Source organism: Labeo rohita, chromosome 9, assembly GCF_022985175.1.
Source record: "Labeo rohita strain BAU-BD-2019 chromosome 9, IGBB_LRoh.1.0, whole genome shotgun sequence".
Lineage (NCBI taxonomy): Eukaryota > Metazoa > Chordata > Actinopteri > Cypriniformes > Cyprinidae > Labeo > Labeo rohita.
The window spans coordinates 37,546,689-37,571,523 of NC_066877.1; the positions used below are offsets into that span (position 1 = coordinate 37,546,689).

The 24,835-nt window shown below is 32.9% G+C and overlaps 2 protein-coding genes across 2 annotated transcripts; one reads left to right on the top strand and one right to left on the bottom strand.

The window, feature by feature from the left end:
- Positions 1-6,957: 6,957 nt before the first annotated feature.
- nms (neuromedin S) lies at positions 6,958-12,921 on the top strand. Its single transcript, XM_051119174.1, has 8 exons — positions 6,958-7,150; positions 8,223-8,275; positions 9,418-9,471; positions 9,556-9,582; positions 9,659-9,712; positions 9,798-9,863; positions 11,570-11,609; positions 12,788-12,921. Exons 1-8 carry the CDS (start codon positions 6,973-6,975, stop codon positions 12,814-12,816), a joined length of 501 nt encoding a protein of 166 aa, XP_050975131.1. The 5' UTR covers positions 6,958-6,972; the 3' UTR covers positions 12,817-12,921.
- Positions 12,922-13,821: 900 nt separating this feature from the next.
- On the bottom strand, positions 13,822-18,550 carry pdcl3 (phosducin-like 3). The gene is made up of 6 exons (XM_051119173.1): positions 18,402-18,550; positions 17,674-17,791; positions 17,172-17,262; positions 15,430-15,573; positions 15,081-15,289; positions 13,822-14,286 (listed from the first exon to the last, which is right to left on the bottom strand). The coding sequence occupies exons 1-6, from the start codon at positions 18,405-18,407 to the stop codon at positions 14,138-14,140; spliced, it is 717 nt and encodes a 238-aa protein (XP_050975130.1). The 5' UTR covers positions 18,408-18,550; the 3' UTR covers positions 13,822-14,137.
- Between the last annotated feature and the right edge of the window lie 6,285 nt (positions 18,551-24,835).

Sequence of the window (24,835 nt, forward strand, 5' to 3'; positions counted from 1 at the left end):
GTGTTTGTTAAACGTCTCCATTAAAATGTTTTGCATTTTTGGAATTCAGTAATAAAACAACCACAAATATTCATACCAAAGGCGCTGATCAAAACCTGCAAGACAGGACTGAGGAGTACAGTTAAACTTTATTATAACTTAAAACAGGCCATAAAAATTCTGTTTAGTTTCTCATCACTAACTTTGAATGTTGCAAATGTTACAAATGCGTCAAAATGTAGTTATTAAATACAAATGAAGCATTGACTTTTTGCTGAAATATTTTAAGGAAAGCCACACACTCACTGATGAAATCACATAAAGTGTGTATTTAAACTATATGGAAATTAAAACCTGTCCAAAACACATTTACATGAATTCCAGTTGACTGCACCGATATTTAAAGTTTGTCATACACTATCAGTCAAAAGGTTTTTTTTGATCAGTAAGATTTTTAGTGTTTTTTTAAATAATTCTCTTCTGCTCACCAAGCCTTTATTTGTTTGATCCAAAATACAGCAAAAGCAGTAAAACTGTGAAATGTTTTTACTATTTAAAACAGCTGTTTTCTATGTGAATATGTGTTAAAATATTATTTATTTCTTTGATCAAATCTGCATTTTCAGCATCATTACTCCAGTCTTCAGTGTCACATGATCCTTCAGAAATCATTCTGATATGCTGATTTGCTGCTACAGTTGAGTACATTTTTTTCAGGATTCTGTGATGAATAGAGAGATCAAAAGATCAGCATTTCTTTGAAATAAAAATCTTTCGTAACATTATACACTATACCATTCAAACGCTTGGAATCAATATAATTTTTTGGAAAGAAATTACAGAAATGAATACTTTTATTTAGCAAAGATGCTTTTAATTGATCAAAACTGACAATAAAGACGTTTATAATGTTACAAAAGATTTCTGTTACAGATAAATGTTCTAAAATTTCTATTCATCAAAGAAACCTGAAAAAAAAATCTACTCAACTTTTTTTTTTTTTAAGTAAACCAGTATATTAAAATGATTTCAAAAATCATTATAATATTCTGAGTTGCTGCTCAAAAAACATTTTGAAATTCTGAAGGATCGTGTGACTGGAGTAATGATGCTAAAAATTCAGCTTTGAAATCATGGGAATAAATTACATTTTAAAATGTATTCAAAAAGAAAACAGTTATTTTAAATAGTAAAAAAAAATTAAAATATTGCTGTTTTTGCTGTACTTCGGATCAGATAAATGCAGGCTCAAAAACTTTATTTAAGTGAAATAATTTTAAATAATTTTATTAATAATTTAATTACAGTGTTGTTTGCTATTGATCAGTCTACAGCGATTCAACATCGCAAAACAACAAAGCATGAAAAAGTCCTCTATAGTCACCACAGACAAATACAAAAATCTAATTTTGTCATAATTTATATGACCGCTTTTTGTACATTTTATGTTTTATGTATTATGGCATGATGAATACTGATGTGTGATGAAGTAGATCTGTCAGGATAATTAGGAGACTCAGAAAGACTGTCCGTCACTATCCAGTCATGTGTTTATTATAAAGTGGACGCTAAATATGTCTCTTCTCATGGACGTGTGTCTGTCTGATTAAGAACTCTGCGATTCAGGCGTCTCACCTCCACGTGTCCGTCTGACGTCTGATCGCCTCATTATGTTGTTTTTTTCGTCACCTGTCATGCAGCCCAACAACCTGACATCGTTAACCCGTCCAGACCCGAGACTCTGTGCTTTCACACCTCTTGTTTGATCGCTCTTACTCATTTCTCTTCCTCAGCTTGAGAAACTGACAACAAGCCTTGAAAGTAACGACGCAGGAAACTTTTCTCTGTCGCACAGATTGGCTTCCAGTAAATTCATTTGTTTCTGAAATGAGAAGTCTGGCGAGCCCTTGGTGGTCCGTCATCTGATTGCCGTCTCGTCGTTACAAACGACATCATGACAATAGAGAATAACAATTACTCTGAGCGTAAAAGCACTTATGAACTTCTCTGGTCCCTCGTCTTTCTCCAGCCATCTGTGGCGTGGAGCACGTCAGCTCCTCTGACGATAATACGGCTCCGCTACAACTCTTGTTTTCAATCAATAAGACGGCACGAGGAGCGACTAACCGTTCCCCGGACGGAGTCCTCCAACCAATCTCCAATAAAACACACACAGAGGTCCACGGACCGCAGGATTCCAGCGTTTTTCCATCGAGCGAGTCAATCTGCCTGCGCTTTGATAGTCCATCAGGGAGAAAGTGACATTTTGCCATGCAGTTGTTTTGTGGTTATGACTGCACGATGTGTTTATTAATTTCAGGAGAATGAGAAGAGGTCGTCTCTTAAAAGCCCTTCAGATGCTCACAGCAGTGTCACGCTTGAGCCGAACACTGCATACATGCTTTTTCTTTGAAAACGTCTGCTTGTTTTCCATTATTTTATGCTGTTGGAGTTCTCCAGACATCTCAGTGGAGCTCCACTGTTTGCACATAAAAAAATTATATGTGCACTCTTTAATGGATCCATGAACTTTTAACATCCATGAATCTTTCCATTAATTTTCCATGGATAAAGCCAGGTTATATTTTCCTTTGGTGTCATATTGGAGTTTTTCCAGGGGGGATTTTGGATTTCTCTTTTTATCACTGTCAGAAAACAAACACAGTTTCAGGAGTTGTTTTTAGAAGTAAAATGGTTTATAAATCAAATATGAACAAACATTCAGAATATAGAGAAGAATAAAACTGTAAAGTTTGGTGTTTATGAAAAACTGAAATCTATAGGCGCAAATAGATAAAAGTGCAATAGGGTTGTTCCATATCAACTCAACCACAGGTCCCCGGCTCAAATTTTTTATTTTTCTAATATTTATTCTAAAGAAAGATACACATGTATAGTGATGAAACCCGAAATATTAAATGTCATGGATGAATATTTACTGAGTAATCCACTGTTTTGTAGACGGAGGTCATTTTCCCCATGAGATTTAGTCAAATTACAGGGGTGTAAAAATGACTTTATAAAGATGGCAGCATCATCATGTTATTTTTACACAGAGATTGGTAGCTCTATTAGTAAAATCTGTTGACTTTATCAACCTTTGTTGCATCATGTGCCAATGGTGACCATTCAAAAATGAGGAAACAGCACTTTTCATGTGTTTTCCCCAAAGTTTGAATGCTTGTAACTCAAGAAGTCTTAAAGATATCGCAATATGATTTTAGATTCTAGTTCTTAATAAACTTTTCTTTTTGAATCTTAATTTCCAAAGCCCTACATCATTCAGTCTCAGAGATATGGGGATCTCAATGAGGCTCCATGTCCAGATTGTTGAATATTACCCATTTTCAGTGGTCGAAAATCAAATGTTGGTCACTTTGTGTACAGCTAAAACTTATTTTATTTAAAAAACAAGGTGTGAAGAGGAGATAATGTTGAAATTAGAATTGTATCTCATTTCCCTCTATCAAAATAATTGTATGGACATACCTGTTGGTTGTCGTAATTATTATTTTTCCGAAATATGTGTGCCTATAACTTAAGAGGTATTAAAGTAGTGTTAATATGATTTTAGATTCTGGTTCCTAAGAAACTTTTCTTTTGGAGTCTTCATTCTTAAGGCCCTGTATGGTTTAATCCCAGAGATATGAAAGTCTCAGTGCAACTCCAAATTTAGTATCCTACCCATTTTCAAAGATTGATAAAGTCAACTGATTTTACTAATAGAGCTACCAATCTCTGTGTAAAAATACCATTATGATGCTGCCATCCTTCTGAAGTTTGTTTCGTCAGAAAAATATATTAGTAAAATTAAAAATTGGAGCTAGGGAAGTTTAAATGTTTATTGTGTATGTTTTCTTTCCACTAGACATATTATGAAAGCAAATTAGACCTCAAAATTGACCGGTGCATGGAAAAATACTCAGACGTGACTGCATTCATGCATGTCCATATATCACAACAACATCTAATATGTTTTTATCTGCAAATAGATAAAGAAAAAACTATAAGAACACATTCAGTTTATTGTCCACACCATCAATCCCTTTAACTCACTACAGCCTGCCTTTAATGTGCAAGTTATTAACTCTATAAATCTCTGAAAGCAAATAGTCAGTGAGCAGTCAGACACAAGAATGAATGATGCTATAATCCAATAGGGTTTCAGCTAATAAACCCCAATTATGAATACACCCGCAGTGATGACGGTAAACCGAAGGTCTCCGGTGCACGGAGGGTAAGTCATAAACGAACTGAGTAAAGCCCTGCGTAAATGGAAAAAGGTGAATGTCACATGGGTCTCTGCTCAGTTTTCCGTGTCAGCTGCCGGTAACACCGTAATCCACTGTGTAATTCCTTACTGATGCATCAAAGACAAAACACTGGAAACACGGTCAGCAGTGCGTCACCCGTTACGGAAAGGCCCGGTTAACGGCTCAATCCAATCTGCGATAGATTGGCCAGCTCTATGTTATTCTAATCTTGATTTCAAAGTGATTTGTGCCGCCGGTCAACACATCAACACCACTGCAGGTGCATGTGTTTATTTGTCCTCTCTGATGTCCACTGAGGCTGTGTTGGTTATAAATAGTCTCAGTGATTTCCTTCGCTCCTTCTTAATATATTTCTCTTCCTATTAATTTTATCAAGTCAAACGTAGGACACAAATAACCGGCGCACTTTCAAATTTAGACACTGAACACCCTACAATTTAGGAGACGAGTAAACAATACAAAATAGAAGCTTGTTCTTTTAGTTTCTAAGCCAAGTGGAAACTTACACAATTGTTGTAGGTTAAAAACATGTTATAAAACAGATAGTCCTTGATTCTGATTAGTTGAGCCACTGCTGTTGTAAATTACTCTATAAACATACACCTTCGTTTACGTCTGTGTGTTCGTTTGGCATCCACAACAGTTTCTGAGGAACTACATTGTTTGGCGGACTAATAATATTTTTATTAATCTCATTACACTTTACTTGCGCTGTTTTATTTTGTGAAACCTTATATGTTTATGGAATAACCATTTTATAAAAGCAATAAGCCATGTGGAGCTGTGGTTTACAGTGAATTTATAACAGCTAAGTATGTTGTACCTAACAATGCCCCTTTGCTGTTATAAATTCACTGTAAACCACGGCTTGGGGCTTATTGCTTAGTTTTAGGTCAGTGTAGCTGAAACTTTTTTAAAAGCAAGACATTTTAAGTTGTTTCTGTTCCAATATAACCTGTTCTTATAACTTTCACCCAAAATATGTTATCTGAACATTAATTTTCTAATAATGCCCAGTTTACTTGTCATGATTAAAACATTATTTAAAGGTTACAAAAACGTTTCTTAGAATGTTCAAATACAAATAACATCATAAGGACATTCTAAGATTGTTGTTCTAAGAACGTTTCCCTCATTGTTATGACAACTTATACACTGTAAAAAACAATTTGTTGAGTCAACTTAAAATAATTTGTAACCTGGCTGCCTTAAAAATTTTAAGTTCAGTCAACTCAAAAAAAGTTTATTCAACTTGAAATGTTAAATTATACTAAGTGACAACTTAGATATTTGAGTTGAATCAACTTAAAATTTTAAGGCAGCTGGGTTACTTACCCATCTGTTAAGTTTATCAAACAGTTTTTTTCTTATATATTTTTCTTATATGCCAAAAAGATTATGTTCCATGAAGATATTTTGTAAATTTCCAAAATTCTCAATATTTAGATTTTTTTGCACCCTCAGATTCCAGATTTTCAAATAGTTGTATCTCATCCAAACTTTGTCCTATCCTAACAAACCATACATCAATGAAAGCATATTTATTCCTAAGGTTTCTAAAAAATGTAGCCTTATGACTGGTTTTATGGTCCAGGATCACAATTGTGGCCAAAAAATGGTTGAAACTTAAAATACAGGACATTTTTGTTGCAGCCTAAGTTGTTTCCGTCGTTATTTTCACCTAAATATGTTATTTGAACATTTATTTTTAATATTCTAATAATGTTAAAATGTCAAATTGATTAGAACATTATTTAAAGGTTACAAAAACGTTCCTCCGAACATTCATCACGTACAAATAACATCATAAGGACATAAATATTAAAAATATGCTAGCAACCTGCTAATCATGTTAGAAACATGCTAGAAACATGCTAGCAACTTGCTAATAATGCTAGAAACAGGCTAGCAACTTGTTAATCATGTTAGAAACATGCTAGCAACATGCTAACAGCTTGCTGATCATGCTAGAAACATGCTAACATTTTAAACTTTTAAAACTTTTTCAAACTTTCTGGTCCAGCTTTCTCAAGCCAACCTAAAGTTTGTCTTGACGAACTTTACTATCTAGTTTTTTAATATTCTAATAATGTTAAAATGTCAAATTGATTAGAACATTATTTAAAGGTTACAAAAACGTTCCTCCGAACATTCATCAAGTACAAATAACGTCATAAGGACGTTCTAAGAATGTTATAAGACAGTTCCACAAACTTTACCTTAAGAATATTTTTGTCTTAACATTTATATAACAACATATAAAACTATATACAGGCCAATAACTTATAAAAAACGTAAGTAAGAGAACTTTCCCTGTTAGCAAAGCAAGTTTGTTTATGAAGCACATTTCAGGCTCAGTGCTAATTCGACGTCCTTTACATAAAAATGATTTAAAAGTAATCCTAAAATAATCATAACAGATGATTTGGTGAAATAAAATTTACAAAAAAAGTAAAAAATAAAAGTTCAGAGAAATAACATTTTAAAAATGTTAACGTTAGTAAAAGGCTCTTACGTGAGTAACCTCAGCACTGACCTCGTGTTGTGACGTCATTTCGGGGGGTTCGAGTCCTAATTACGAGGGTCGAACCCCACATAATTGGCGCCTCAGGAGCGTGTTTACTTGCACAGTGTCGGCCGCGCGCGCGCGCGGGTCGAGAGCGCGCTCCGGTAACGATGCGCTGCGGGACCGGATCTCGGTGTTGATTGGTCACCTGTTATGAGAGACTTCATCCCTCCAGCATCAGCACGAGTTCACTTCACTAGTTCCAGCGGCGCTGACGAACTAACTAGTCCGGACAGAGGAACCGAGCGGATCATGGGCAGCAGCTGTCAACGGCATTTCGCGCTCTTTTGCTCTCTGGTTTACTTCATCAGCAGCTTCCGTTCGGCTGTGGGTGAGTAACGTTACCTCAGCACTTTATCAGGGTAGTTAGACAGAAATGTCGAATTAATTTCAGAAAGTTAGTTGATCAGCTGTTCCAGTGTTTACTCTGGTGATTCTGAAGTGATAATAAAGGCGAAATAGTTCGATAATTCCATAATAATTGTGGAATTAATCCGCGAGGATACCACAGAAAACAAATGAAGTGGATAAAATGAAATTCTTATTTGACTTTTATTGAGTATTTTCAGAAACTCCAGTATTTTGGAGTTTCAAAATAAAGATTTTATTTTGGGATCCTACTGGTCTGTTTTTAATCATCAGAACAGTCTTTTATCTAAAACTAGCATCGAAGTACAGTCAAAACAAAAATTATACAGACACCACATATAATTTTGGATATTTTTTTGCTAGCGGGTGCAAGAAACTCGTTTATTTTTATAAGTAATGACAGCAAAATAAAGTAAACCGTGACGTATTATACCCAAAAATTATTCATACAGTGGACTACTAATAAAATATGAGACCAAAAATTATTCAGGCACTTTGACCTGTTTTGCTTAAGCATTTTTTCTTTAACTACTAATGCAAAATTAAAACACCACAGACTGAACAAAATTAAGCATTGCTTCATTATTGGTGATTGGTGAACAAAGTATTAATAGTTGTTTAAATATTGTCACACTAACAGTTTTGGTTGATTAATCAAAGTTATCTGACATTATTATTATTATTACCATTTTATAAACTATAGTGAATAATGTGAAAAACGTTGAAGGTGTCTGAATACATTTTGGTTTGACTGTTTCTAAATCTAGTATGTAAGTATGTAAGTCTAGCATTTCTAATATTTAAGCATCTAAATACTTGTATCTGAATCTAGTTTTTCTTGCACTTTGTTGAAATCCTTTTTAAAAGATTCATTTCAGAATCATTTAAAGTTGTTTCCAAATTATGGTGATGAGTTTTTATGATTTTGGAGAGGGATATCTCTGAGTCTGGGCTACGATTTTAATATTTTATAGTGAAAATAAATGAAGAAACTAAGAACTTAATCATTAATTGACTTGTTTTTATAATTACAGAAAGCTATCCAAATCCTCTGACAGATTGTGATGATTATGGAGATTATATTCAGGTATGAGAAGACATGAATTCTTTATTTTTGGCTTGTTTGTTGTTTTATAATTATCTATATATCTGTCTATCTATACAAAGATGATCACAAATTTGGAATAATTAACTATTTTAATCATAAATGTTTGTTGAGCAGCAAATCAGCATATTAGAATGATTTCTGAAGGATCATGTGACACTGAAGACTGGAGTAATGATGCTGAAAATTCAGCTGCACATCACAGAAATAAATTACAGTTTAACAGATATTCACATAGAAAACAGCTGTTTTAAATTCTAATAATATTTTACTATTTTTACTGTATTTTTGATCAAATAAATGCAGCGTTGATGAGCAGAACAGACTTTTTTCATTAAAAAATCCTAATTATTCCAAACTTTTATGTGAGCTTTGACCACAAAACCAGTCATAAAGGTCAATTTTTGGAAATTGAGATTTATAAGCAATATGAAATCTGAATAAATAAGCTTCCCACTGATGAAAAAAATCAAAATATTGAGAAAATCGCCTTTAAAGTTGTCCAAATGGAGTTCTTAGCAATGCATATTACTAATCAAAAATTAAGTTTTGATATATTTGTGGTGGGAAATTTACAAATATCTTTATGGAACATGATCTTTGCTTAATATCCTAATGATTTTTGGCATAAAAGAAAAATTAATAATTTTATGGTTTATACAATAAAAAATAAAAACAAAATTATAATAAAATAAAACCATAAAAACCATAACCTTAGAATAGAATAATAAAAATAAACAAATAAAATAATAAAACAGAATAATAAAATTAAAACAGAAAATACATTTACTTTAAAATAATAAAAAATTAAAAAAATAGAATGAAAAAATATAATAAAATTAAAAAAAAGTAGAAATAAACAAGAATAACAAAATACAAAAAAAGTAAAAAAAAAAAAAAAAAAAAAAAAAAAGAAATATGAAATAAAATAGCAGATCAAGTAAATAAAATAATAAAATAAATATGTATGAAATACAATAAAATAAAACCATAAAAACATAACCTTAACCATAAAATTATTAACCATATGTATTGTTGGCTATTGCTAGAAATATACCCGTGACACTTAGTTTTTAAGTATAATTCTACATGTGTGTGTTTTCTAATCATGTGTGTGTGTTCAGGGCTCGTCTGTATTAAGTACTCTGTGTGGAGTGGAGTGGAGGAATCAGGATCAGGTGAGCGTCGTTCACACACGCGTGTTTAGTGTTTGTTCGCTCATCGTGAGCGCGCGTCTCAACTCTCTCACTGTGTTTCTTCAGGAGCAGATTCAGAATGTCTTCAAGAGGGTAAGATCTCACTCTCACATCATATAGATCAGTCTGTAGACTTTCTGACGGCGCTGACGTCTCTTCTGCTCTTCAGTTTCTGTTTCACTATTCCAAAGCACACAACTCCGTGGGATCAGTAGAGAGAGAGGTATGGAGATCTCGTCGGACTGTGTTCTGTGTTTGGCTGCATGTGCTCTGATGTGTGTATGAACATGTGAACGTTTGATTTTCAGGCTCATTCGGTTCATCCGCTCATGCGTCTCTCGCCCAAACTCTCTCTGCGCAGGAAGAAACAGCAGGTGTGGACGCCGTTCTCTTTCGCTTCCTGTTATTGATCTGACAGTTAGAGGTGTGAAAGCTGGAGATCAGTGAAACACAGCCCTGCATTGGCAAAAAAAGACCTGAATTTTATACACGTATCAGCTTTAATGCACTTATAAAAAAAACAGAAAGAGTCAAATGTCCAAAGATTCAGTTTTAATGACAAAAAGTATAATAATAAATAGTAATAATAAAATAATAATAATAATAATTTATTCATTTAATAGACTGTGAAAATTGATTGATTTATTATTTTAAACTGATCAAATTCAATAAATGTTTTGGCATTTTTTAAATTTTTATTTACTTGTAATTTTTAAATTGTATTTATTTTTTACTTAATGTTTATTTAATTATTGTTTGTAATTACTTTTTTAAATTTAACCAATTCCAACTTAATTTAAGTTACACAATAGTCAACAAAATTGTATAAGCTCATTCATTTAATATACTGTAAAAATTAATTGCTTTATTATTTTTAACTTATCAAATTGAATTAATTTTTCACTTTTTTAAATTGTATTTATTTTCTACTTACTGTTTATTTAATAATTTTTTATTTATTTTTTTTAAATGCAACCAATTTCAGCTTAATTTAAGTTACACAATTTTCAACAAAATTTTACAAGCTCATTGATTTAATAGACTAAAAATTGATTCATTCCTTTATTATTTTAACTTATCAAATTTAATCAATTTTTCACATTTTTAAATTGTACTTTTTTTACGTAATGTTTATTTATTTTTTTGAAATGTAACTAATTGCAAATTAAAGTTACACAAGCTCATTCATTTAATAGACTAAAAATTGATTGCTTTATTATTTTTAACTTGTCAAATTGAATTAATTTTTCACATTTTTAAATTTGTATTTATTTTAAATTTTTAAATTTTAAATTTTTTTTTTAATTTTCTTAAATTTAAACAATTCCAACTTAATTTAACTTAACGTAACCTCAGTTACACAATATTCAACACAATTTTATAAAGTCAGTTTAATAACGTAAAAATGTGCCCATTTGATTATACTTAAAAATCAAGGCAACAACTAAATTGTTTTAATGACAAAACGTATAATAATAAATAGTAACTATAAAATAATAAAAATGCATTTAGCATGCAGTCTGTAAAAGAGCGGAAAAATATGTTCCGATATTATTGTCAGTGAATTTACATAAACACAAGTTTATAGCTTAAAAAAACAAGCTTTTTAGTTATTTTCGTGAACTTAAACTAGATGAAAATAAGAAACATTGCCTTGTTTTTTACATTTTAACGTAGTTTAAATTTACTTTATTTGAAACTAATATTACTTTAAGTTTTTTTAAGTTCTAGTTAACTGTAATCACCCACATTTGATCATGTTTGCATTTTCTTCTGTCTCTGGATCATAATTCCGATAGTCGTAATGTGGCTCAGATTCAGAATAAGAGACTTCTTCATCACACGAATGATTCTCAAAATCAAAAATGCTACAAAATGCATCATATTTAGTAAGAAAGTGTGACGTAAAAAAGCAAAACAGACAGTATTTTTGGAATCAGCAGCCAAAATGACTAAGAAATGCAGAGAGTTTGATTGAGCACATATGATGCAGGGCTGTTATTGTGTTATCATTGCAGCAGGCTGTTGAAAACACCGTCCCGTGTGTTTGAGAGTAACACGTGTCTTTCTCTTAGAGAAGCTGAAGAACGTTTGCAGCTCGTCTGGACGACGCATTCGAGGTGCGTGCAGATTAATTTAACACACATGTGCAGCTAAAAACTGAAGTTAAATCAGGATTCCCACACTTCTTGACCAGTTCGTTTGCATTACTACTCATAGTCATTCATGATTACAGGAGGATTTTATAGTAATATTTATATTTTTATTTATATTTAATTTTATAAGCTAATTCATTTAATACACTGATTAATTGCTTTATTATTTTAACTTATCAAATTGAACTAATTTTTCACATTTATAAATGTATGTATTTAAAATTTTTACATTTTATTTATTTTTTACATAATGTTTATTTAATTATTTTTTTATTTCTTTTCAAAAATGTAATCAATTTTACCTTTTTTTTTTCAAATTTAAATGACACAATATTCCACAAAAATACATTTTATAAACTTTTTCCATAAAATTTTATAAGCTCATTTAATACGCTGTAAAAATTGATGGCTTTATTATTTTAACTTATTGAATTCATTTTTCACATTTTTAAATTTTATTTATTTTTTACTTAATGTTTATGTAACTTTTTTAATTTTTAAAATGCAACCAATTTCAACTTAAGTTACACAATATTCAACAAAATTTTATAAACTCATTAATGTAATACACTGTAAAAATTGATTAACTCCTTTATTATTTTAACTTTTCAAGTTGAATTAATTTTTCAGTTAAGTCTTTCAATTGTATTTATTTTTATTTTTTAAATTGTATTTATTTTTTAAATTAGTGTTTATTTAATTTTTTTTTTTTTTAATTTTTAAAAATCTAACCATTTAAACTTACTTTAAGTGACACAATATTCAGCAAAATTTAATAAAGGCATATAAATATTTTTTAATAATTTAATAACCTGAAATAAGCCAATTTGATTATACTTAAAAATCAAGGCAGCAACTAAACTGAAGTTGAAGGACTCAAAAAAAATAAAATAAAATAGCCAATTTACTGCCAAGCTTGAGTAGATGAATGCACATTCACTAGAAGTTTCCAGAAACTTTAGACAGTCCTGTTAATTGTGCTTTTTGCTGTTATTTCTGTGATAATGGAGTGCAGATCGATGAGCTACAGTCGGTCACATTTGTGTTTCTGTGAACTAAACTCGAGCACAAGTGATTGTTAATAGATGTGGCTGATGTCCATGTGTAAAAGTGCACGTAACGCAGTGTTTTCCTCTCTCCAGACGTCCTCTGTCATTATCTGGGATTCTGACACCGTAACACCTGACACGTCTTAAAGCTGCTGTCGAGCTACAATAAAACCCCCACCAGATTTCATTAAAACCTCTTTTAATAAATGTAACGTCATGCCTGCTGACGGTTTATGTATTATTGTTAAATCAGAGACAAACAGTTAAACGTGTGTGAATCAGAACGACTGGGTGATGTTAAATGCAGAAAGGAAATTGATGGGAAATTGCCTGTGACGTATTTATTTATGTCCCTAAATATTATTTAATAATACCGTAAGGTCTGTTTGGTGGCTGGGAGTGAACGGAAAACAACCGCAGAAACCATCAACACATACCAGGGTTTGTTAAAAATTGTAGAAATGAAGGATTTTAAATATCAGAGCACAAAATCGTAATTCATAAAGTCATGGCATTAAATGCTGCATGCACTGCAAAAAAAAATAAATAAATAAATAAAAAAATAATAATAATAATAAAAATTATATATATATATATATATATATATATAAATAAAATAAATTAAAAAAAATAAAAATTATATATATATTTAATTTAAGATACTGGAGATGCAAATTTAACATGCAGAGTCTTGTTTTCTGAGAAATTAATCAAATTATGATTAAAACAATAACAAATACCTGTTAATGTTGAATGAAAACCTGTTTTCTTTTGAATAAGGTTGTTTTTCTGAGTCCATTGACATATTTATTCTTGTTTTAATCATAAACTCACTTCATTTGGATCAATTCAAGTCACTTTGCTTCTTGAGTAAATGCACATTGATTTAAGGATGTTGATATATTTGTACTGGAAAATGAGACGAAGAACATTATTTTTGCAGTATGATCAGATCTGTTGGTAGCTGTATTTTCGAACTTTCCAGCGTTTCTAAATCAAGACATTTACATTTAGAGACCATATTGATTTGAATTTATTCTGTACATTTTTTTTGCCCCGTCTTAAACATTAAACTGACCTTCATCAAACCTGCAGAAATCCTGACAAACAAACACACAGTAAAACACTCAAATCAATAGTTTTTATATAATAAATGGTTACAAGCGTTGAACTGACAAAGGTTGTTATAAATTTTATATAAAAGAAAATGCAAATATGGCATTTCTGGTCAATAGCTGAATTAATGACGGCTGGTTTGAAGTGTTTGGAAGCGTTGCTCTCGCGGTCACAAGTCTCATCACGTGTCAGAGAGCAGAGGTCTGACTGTGGTTGTGCTCATCATCAGTCTGTTCTGACGTGTGTGTGAGTGTCGGAGAACAGCTGAAGTGTGTGAAAACACAGTCGTTTGTCCCGCTGTGACGCTGATGTGATGATGTGATGACGTTAGTCCTCGTCCGAGTCCTCATCGTTGTCTTTACGGCTCGGCGCCGAGCAGCGGATGGATGTCAGCAGCTGATCCTGGATCTGTTTCCTGGGGTTTTCCTCCAGATCCGTCTTTACGGCACCCGTTTCAGACAAACGCCACTCCAGCTCTGAAACAAATGAACAAATATGAAAAGAAATGTCCAAAAAAAAAAAAAAAAAAAAAAAAAGATATATTATATATATATATATATATATATATGGGTCAAAGACGAATAAAGTTTTAAGGTTAAATTATAAAAAAAAATTAAATAAATAAATAAAGTTTTCTGTTTAATTTAACTGCATTTTTGTTTTTGTGTTTCCGAGCAAAAAATAAATATCATACATTTTTCCCTAATTTACAGAAGACACCCACTAAAATGTCATTCAGTGTAACAATCTTGTCAGAAACATTTACAACAAAAATCAATTTATGACATATTAAAAGACAAATTACTTTCACCCCAAATACTAATTTGTTGTAATTCTACATTTTTAAAATGTGTCACTATCCTAGGTTTTGCCCATTTGTCATAATTAATTTTTTACTCATTTAAAACACAATAAAATTTAAAATGTGCATATTTTAATATGAAAAAGTCGGAATAAACATGTTGTTTGAATTTTTACATAAATATTGTGTTACACTGAATGACAATGTAACATTATTTCAACCAAATTTTGACATTTTATTCTCCAAAAACGTACTTAAAACCTTAAAAGTAGACACTCTACGGAGTAGAGTTTACTTTTGTAAATTTATTTTGATTTAAACATATATATATATATATATATATATATATACACATATATATATATATATATATATATGATATATATCATCATGTGGTGCTCAAATGTTCTCCTGCATCGGTGATGATGAGTGATTAATAATATGTGAGAATGTAAGAGTTGTTCTGACCGTCACACGTGAGGTTCATTCCTCCGAACACCAGCGGTCCGATGAACTGCCCCTTCATCTCGCCCTCATTATACACGAAGAGCGTGGGCAGGTTCCGGTCGGGATAGTTGGGAATGCAGGTGGTGGAGATGGACTTCAGGAACTTCGTCTGAGGAAACTTACGGGCCAGCTGAGACAGATGCTGGTTTATCAATGTACACAACGGGATCCTGAGCCACGAAAACAGATTGATCAGTCAAATGCTAGTAGTTTTTTCTACATAGGAGTCAAACTGATACAATCCAATCAAGCTGACGACATCTAAATGAATGTTTAGGCTATAGATTGATCAGTGACTGCAGCGTCTCACCCCTGTTTGTAGAGGTGCAGCACCACCCAGATTCCTGCTCCCGCTTTATTGACCTCCTTCACGTAATCCTGACCCGAGATCTCGTTCACCTCCCCAAACATGTTCTTTATCTGATTGGCTTTCCACTCCGCCAGCCTCTTCTGTCTGCCAGACACAAACCATTATTAACAGCGCTCTCATTTCCTGAAGAAAGCAGCAGGAGAGTCTTTAGTTCTGAGTGAAACTACACATTTGTTGCGTTTCTGTGGACAGTGGAGATGATGTAAGAGCGACTCTGCAGCGGGAAAGTGATTATAGGCAGTTAAACAGATGCAAGAGCAAAATGTCAATCAGTATGCAAATATATGCAAGAACAAAGGCCGATCAGAATGCAGTATGCAAATACTGCAGCATTGTCATCTCTCAACTCGTTTCCAGTGATAAACATTCTGTCAGTGTCAGTAAAACATTTTCAAACTTTAAATGTCTGTGTAGTTTTTAGTCAGTTTTTATATCGGATTCAGTTTTAATTTATCTTTAAGTTCACAAAAACCAAAAATAGACTCAAATAATTATTTGAATTAATTGCAGAAGTTTAAATCTGAGCAAGACATTTACAGTCTTAGTTTGTTTTTTTAAATGTCTATACAGTTGATTAGTAATTCTTATTTCATATTTATTTTAAATTTCTAATTATGTATTTGTAATCCCTTGGTTGTTGTCAAATTGGTTGTTTGTCGGTTGTTTTAATGCATCATAAAATTAAATATTACATCTGTTTACAATTATTCATTAGGTCACACAGGAGCATTATAAATCTCAACTAGAATGAACGCATTAAAATATATATTTTTAAATATTTTTTAATGTCTGATTTCAGATTTTAGTCTTTCAAAATTTAATCTTAAAATGTTTAAGCATAAACTTCACAAAAGCTAAACTGAAATGGGACACTATTTTCTTCTGAATTAATTACAGAAGTTTAACACTGAGCAAAACATTTAACATTTTTAGCTTTTTATGTCTATATAGTTTTTAGTCATTTTTATAACAGATTCAGTTTTAATTTTCAAACTTTAAAAAATATTCTCAAAGAAGTATCTAAATTAATTGCAGAAGTTCAAAACTGAGCAAGACATTTACAATCGCAATATATATTTTTTAATGTCTATAGTCAAAACTTCATAATGTTTGCTGAAGCATTATATCTTTTCATAAACAATTGTAACCAAAGTTAAATGCATGAATATATTTGCAGATTCCTTGGTTGTTGTCAAATTAGTTGTTTGTCACCATATTTTAATGCACCATAAAATTAAACATTACATCGGTTTACATTACTGTTTTAAGCACAATTAGAATTAATACATTAAAAATACTTTTATTATGCAATATATATAAAGATGTTAAGTGTTACCTTTTTTTTTTTTTTTAAATGTCTGTATAGTTTTTAGTACTTTTCATTTCAGATTTTAGTCTTTTAAAATGTAATCTTAAATTTCTCCAGTATAAACTTCACAAAAACCAAAGCTGGACTAAAACGAGCCACAATTATCTGCTGAATTAAATACAGAAGGGTTTTTTTTTTTTCGAAATAAATATAAAGTTCACAAAAATCAAAACTAGACTGAAATGTGCTGCATTTATCTTCTAAACGAATTGCAGAAGTTTAATCCTCAGCATAAACTGCTTTGATTAAAATGACGTAAAGTGCCGTAGGACGACTGAAGCTCTGCTCTCATCAATAACGTGTGTGTTTGTACCTGTACATCTCTATGGCGAGCTCATCTTCCTCACTGAACTCGTCTTCATTCTCCTCCAGCTCCTCCAGAGTCATGCTCTCATACGTCTTCACTGTAGAACGACACAATACATCAGCTCATCCATTACACACACACACACACACACACACACACACACGTCTGGTTTATTATCTTTGTGGGGACTCTCCATAGGTGCAATGGTTTGTATACTGTCCACACTGTATTTTCTGTCCCCTTACCCTAACCCTACCCCTAAACCTAACCCTCACAGAAAACTTTCTGCATTTTTACTTTCTCAAAAAATCTCATTCTGTATGATTTATAAGCTTTTGTACCCATGGGGACCTCAAGCCGGTCCCCACAATGTCAAAATTTCAGGTTTTACACAATGTAGCAAAAACAAGTACACACACAAACACACACACACACACACACACACACACAGACTGATTCACAGGATCACGTGAGGAACAGAATCGACATTAAATAGACCGAAACAGACCGACAGACTGCGTCTGATGAAGCTGCTCCTCTTCCTCCTCCTCCGGCGGGGCTTCTTTTGGAGGAAGGATGCCCTTCTTCCTGAGGATGTCGTTCCACTCGGTGTCTGCGTTCGGATCCTACATTCAGAAACAAAAAATATTGTCATTTTAGATTTAACAAGTTTAGTCATTTTGTTATGGAAGTTTGATTCTGCCACAGGATAAAAAAAGAAAAAAAGTTTTTTTTCCCCTTCTGAATTCTGAAATTTAAACTCACAGTTGAAAGAAATGTGAGTATTTTCAATGTTTATTTTATTTTAATGAACAAACGTGTATTTATTTATGCTTTTAGTTTTAGTAGAGTATAACAACACTGTCTAACACGACTATAATCGCGTTTATTCCGTAAAAAATCGCCATTTGTTTTAATCATTTCACTCATTTGTGAGTTTTTCAGTTCTGAAAATGACATTTTCCTTGATATTTCATGTAGTCTTCAATACCACACCCCAAATGAACAGATCACCAGTTGTCAGCCTGTGATGTACATTAAAGCAGTTAATAGTGAAAGGATCTCGAGTGAACTGTCTTTATCTTTATGTTTATCTTTATTATTTTCATCATAAGCAGCATCTCCGATCATCCGCCTGTCGCCGTCAATCACACGCGATCAAACACGAATCAGCCACATTTCAGTCACCGTATAATGCGAATCAAACTATTATAGAATGAGTTAAAGGACACAAACCTGCATCTCTGAGCTGTTGTTTGATGTGCTGTGTGTGAATCACACCTCTGCTCTCACCGCACCGGAAGCAGAAGGAGCGCCGCTCAAACTCCTCCGGCCGAGCACCGTAACGACAAATAAAAAAACACCCCAATTTTGATTCATTTGATCAATAAATCGACTGAGAAATCAAAATAGATGCTTTAGCGTCACGACACAATTGCAGACGTGCGTAAGATGATTAATGCGAACATTTAAACTCGAGCGGACGAGAAGCGCGTAGGACATTAATTAGCGTCGCACCGTTTTCCGGCGTGTTTCTGAATGTCCATATATGGCGCTGAAGCGCAGCGCACGTAAGTCCAGACGCGCTGTCAATCAAACGACGCGACGGGCGGGACAGAAAATAAAAAGTAAATAAAAAGAGGAATTTTCAGATTTTCAAATGTCATGTTCACCGAAAGTACGTCAACCAAAGGCCAGTGTTTGCTGTCTCTGAAGCCAAATGAACGAATATGCAAACACTTTATTGAAATACTTTATTAACACATCAAATTAAACCATGAAAATCATCAATAATAACGAATGTGTACATCTCAGAATTTTGTTGAATGTTCCTATAAGGTTCTCTTAAAGCTGCGATCAAACATTCTTAATGTTTTTTTTTTGTTTGTTTGTTTTATTTATTTTTTACTAAGTTCAAAAACAAAAATACAAAGGTACTTAACATCAAACAGAAAATAAACAGAAGTGGGGGACACATATAACAAGTATGCTTCATGGAGGGTAAAACATTAAATTTTACAGATAACATTTTTTAATATTAGAGACGTTTTTATACATTTCTTGTTTCTAGTACCTGAGATCAATGAGTCATAAAATATATTAAGGTCTTTACAAAAAAAATTAAAAGAGGGAGTAATAGACATTATTTTTGTTTTATGTATATGAAACTTACAAGAAGTATTAACACCTTTAAAGTGTGATCTACTACATCTGATCCGGTGCTGCAATTAAAAAAAAAGATCATAGATTCATCTATTTTAATTATTTTATAAAATATATCAAAAACCAACCTAGATACCTGCTACCACAAATCTTCAGAGTATTTACAGTTATGAAATAAGTGTGTAAGAGTTTCATTTTCTAAATTACAAAATGAACATTTAGGTGAGACATCTTTTCTAAACTTGTTAATAAAAGAGTTACAAGGATAGTACCTGCGCAATATCTTAAAATGTATTTCCTTTACCTTATTTGGGAGTAAAAATTTATTAGATGCCGACCATATTTTCTCAGTAGAAGGTATGAGGAAGAATTGTTTCCACTTCATGAGTGCTTTTGGGTAACAGCTGACATCTCGAATAAGACATTTTCTGATGTGTGAGTTATTACATTTAAAATCCATGATATTAATACCTCCAATAACAAGATATGGAATTTGTCGGACAGCTGAATTATAACTGAGATGTATTTTCACAAGGTAAATCAATTTAGGGGAACTGCTTTTCACAACCAAATTATAATCACTACGAGAAGATTCAATCCCAGAGAAAGAAAGAAATTGCTGATAAGTATAAATCTCACCATTAGTGTTCAATAAGTCAGAAAGAAATATAATCCCTTTATCAAACCAATCTTTTTTAAATATACTCTTGTTTTTAGACAACACAAATTGTTCCGTAGTATGCATGAATGAGGAGAGAAATTATGTTTAAAGGCTAATTTCCATGCTTCTAGTGATTGCTTATGAAGGTTTGATAATTTTATGGGAAGTTTACCCTATTTGAAGTCACACGACAGTAGAAAAGATAACCCACCACACTTTTCAAAAAATTGGGGATTGGGGATATAAAACCATATAGATTCAGTCTGGGCCAAGCAATGTTTAATCCAATTGATTATCAATCATATTAAGAGTACTAAAATCAAGGACATTAAGCCCACCCTCTGAAAAAGGTCTAATGATAGTTTTTCTTTTCACATATTCAGTTCTGTTTTTCCAAATAAACTTAAATAAGGCCCTGTCAATATCTGAGCACATTTTAGGGTTGACGTATAAAGACAGAGCAGGATATACCAGCCTCGAAATTCCCTCAGCCTTGGAGAGCAGAACACGTCCATGGATAGTTAAACTCCTCTGAGACCAACAATTAAGAACAGTTTTTGCATTAAGTAAACATTTAGAAAAATTTGATTCAATTCTCTCAGATGAACATTTATTTATTATAATACCAAGATATCGAACTGTTTGTTTTACTTTAATTCCACATACATCTGATATATCAGAATGATGAATTGTCATAATCTCAGATTTAGTCTGGTTAACAGAAAGGCCAGAGGCAAGCGAAAAGAGTTTTAAAGCTTCTAATATAATAGGGACCTGCCCTTTGTCTTTTAGGAAAATACAAGTATCATCTGCAAGTTGACTAATCAAAATAGTGCGATCTACAATTTGGATGCCCTCAATATTCAAACAATTTAGTGTATAAAGATTAAGAAGCTCTGCAACTAACAAAAACAAAAAGGAAGAAATAGGGCATCCTTGCCTAATACCTCTCCCAATGACAAAACGTGGAGAAGTTCCAGAAGACAAAGACACATTACTAGTGATGTCTTTATACAGGGTCTGTACAGTTTTCATAAATTTAGGACCAAAACCAAAATGTCTTAAGGCTTCATACATAAAGGCATGCTCTACTGTGTCAAACGCCTTATAGAAATCTAAAACATTCTTAATGTTAAAAGAATAGAATGTTTTAGAATAGAAGTTAGAATGTTTGTTGTTTAAAAATGTTCTAAAAACGTTATCACAAAAACTATATTTATACATCACATCGTTAATGGAACCTTTTATCCTGAAAAGTTTAGTTCGATATTCACATTTTTATAAATGTTTCTACTTGTTTCAGAACGTTCAGAGAACATTCAAAAGTAATGTTTGCAAAATGATAAAACAGAACATTTCCTTAACATTCAAATAACCAAAAAAAAAACAGTTTAAATATAAATTACAGTCTTCTGCTGCTAGTTGTGATCTATTTATATCTTAAAATGAGTAAAAGTAGGTTTTTGTTATCTTTTCCCTGACTTGCGATTTAATTTTTCTATACCCTAACCGTAACGGCCCGCCCTCTCTCTCTAAAGCCCCGCCCCCATTGACAGTCAGCCTATCGGGGCGCGCGAATGACTGACAGGCAGAAAGATCTTCTGATTGGAGGAGAGGTTGTTACCGAGACAGGTGTGATTCTCAGAGCTACATAGCTAAATTTATAGCTATGAGCTATACATTTCAGCTATTAAATTAATGAAATGATTAGTTATTAAGTTGAAGTTGTTAAGTTTAATTAGTTGTTATCAGTGTTGGGAAGATTACTTTGGAAATAGGGTTAGGGAAATAGGTTACAGATTACAGGTTAATTGATTCAAAATGTAATAAGTAGTGTAACTTCAATTACTTTATTAAAGTAATGTAACTTATTACTTTTGATTACTGTTGGATTACATTTCTAAATTTCTATTATTTTCTTTTTCTTTTTTTCTTCTTCTTATTATTATTATTATTATTTTTTTCTCTCCTGTTTTCTCTGTCCCCCAGTCTTGTCTGTCACAGTATGGTTAAATAAAAAGGTATATAAAATTAAATTAATTAATTCATTAATTACATTAAAAACAAACAAACAAAAAAAAAACGACTGTGAATGATGATAGCATAGCTACACATACACACTGTCATGTGTTATCTGTGCTACTGACAGGCCGGGTTAAAAAAAAAAATTCTAATATTTTCAACTGTTAATCATTTTGAAACATTTAAACCAGGCAGAGTGAACCTTACAGTAGCACTCAACACTGATTACTGTCAGACTTTCAAAATCCTTCATCACTTGAGTTAAGATTATAATAAGTAAGGGATAATATACATCTTTATTTGCAATAAATGGCTGGATATTACACAGCTGCTTGCCACAAAAACAAATAATTACACATGAAACACCGATCTGAGTTTAAATATTTGAATTCAAATCAGTTGCTAGCAAGCGCCAAGATCAAAGACAGACATTTTAGGGATACAGTGCAGTCATAACACTTTTATTACACAGCATTTCACCACATGGATAATTAAGTACTAGTATTTACAGTACTAGTTTGTTAGTTATCTTACAGTGTACAAAACAACATGGTAACAGCTGCTTTTAAAACAAAAGAATGAGTCTACGAAACCTGGATGACATAATTAAGAAATTGTACATGTAATATTGAATTGAGTTTTCATATTTTATTAGCTAACCAAACGCAAAGCTGCCACTAAGAAAAATTATCAAGCGTATAAAGCCGACCTAAGTTGCCCGGATGAGTCTGTGTTATTAGCTTTTACCAGTTGTTATCGGGGAATAACACACCTTGGAACGTCATGACTGACCATTCGGAATCAAGCATTCCACAGAGCTGTGTAATAATTTAATTTAAAGCACAGCCACCACAAATTCAGACTGAACACCTCTTATTTACTTGTTTTTAGATTATTTTAGATCATTCTGAGGTTAAATTCAGATTTGAAATCATAACATGAAATAGTTTAATAGCTATGATACTGGTTTTGAAATCAAATGTTTGCTTAGTTATGACAGGAAACACTGCCATCTAACAATGCCTTGGAAAAAACAATTCATCTTAAAAACTAAAGTATATGAATAAACAAAAATAGGAAATAAAACAGTTATTGAATAAGCATGTGTCTTATTCTGTGTCCTAAAAAATCATTTTAGAGCAATCAGTGCAGTTTATAAAATAAGTCAATTAAATCTGTATGTGGGTGTGGGTGTGTGTGTGTTAAATTAATTAATTAAATAAATAAAAATATATATTTATATAAATCATTTATGTGCTTTATTGATCACTGAATCTCATTAACGGCCCGCCCTCTCTTTCTAAAGCCCCGCCCCCAATGACAGTCAGCCAACCCAAGCGTCCAAATGATTGACAGGCAGAGGGATCTTCTGATATACATATGTATGTATGTATATATTTATATATAAATCATAAATGTATGTCATATTCTAGGTTCTTCAAAGTAGCCACCTTTTGCTTTGATTACTGCTTTGCACACTCTTGGCATTCTCTTGGTGAGCTTCAAGAGGTAGTCACCTGAAATGGTCTTCCAACAGTCTTGAAGGAGTTCCCAGAGATGCTTAGCACTTGTTGGCCCTTTTGCCTTCACTCTGCGGTCCAGCTCACCCCAAACCATCTCGATTGGGTTCAGGTCCGGTGACTGTGGAGGCCAGGTCATCTGGCGCAGCACCCCATCACTCTCCTTCTTGGTCAAATAGCCCTTACACAGCCTGGACATGTGTTTGGGGTCATTGTCCTGTTGAAAAATAAATGATGGTCCAACTAAACACAAACCGGATGGAATAGCATGCCGCTGCAAGATGCTGTGGTAGCCATGCTGGTTCAATATGCCTTCAATTTTGAATAAATTCAGTGTCACCAGCAAAGCACCCCCACACCATCACACCTCCTCCTCCATGCTTCACGGTGGGAACCAGGCATGTAGAGTCCATCCGTTCACCTTTTCTGCGTCGCACAAAGACACGGTGGTTGGAACCAAAGATCTCAAATTTGGACTCATCAGACCAAAGCACAGATTTCCACTGGTCTAATGTCCATTCCTTGTGTTCTTTAGCCCAAACAAGTCTCTTCTGCTTGTTGCCTCTCCTTAGCAGTGGTTTCCTAGCAGATATTCTACCATGAAGGCCTGATTCACACAGTCTCCTCTTAACAGTTGTTCTAGAGATGTGTCTGCTGCTAGAACTCTGTGTGGCATTGACCTGGTCTCTAATCTGAGCTGCTGTTAACCTGCGATTTCTGAGGCTGGTGACTCGGATGAACTTATCCTTCGCAGCAGAGGTGACTCTTGGTCTTCCTTTCCTGGGGCGGTCCGCATGTGAGCCAGTTTCTTTGTAGCACTTGATGGTTTTTGTGACTGCGCTTGGGGACACTTTCAAAGTTTTCCCAATTTTTCGGACTGACTGATCTTCATTTCTTAAAGTAATGATGGCCACTCGTTTTTCTTTACTTACCTGCTTTTTTCTTGCCATAATACAAATTCTAACAGTCTATTCAGTAGGACTATCAGCTGTGTATCCACCTGACTTCTGCACAACACAACTGATGGCAAGAAATCCCACTTATTAAACCTGACAGGGCACACCTGTGAAGTGAAAACCATTTCAGGTGACTACCTCTTGAAGCGCATCAAGAGAATGCCAAGAGTGTGCAAAGCAGTAATCAAAGCAAAAGGTGGCTACTTTGAAGAACCTAGAATATGACATATTTTCAGTTGTTTAACACTTTTTGTTATGTATATAATTCCACATGTGTTAATTCATAGTTTTGATGCCTTCAGTGTGAATCTACAATTTTCATAGTCATGAAAATAAAGAAAACTCTTT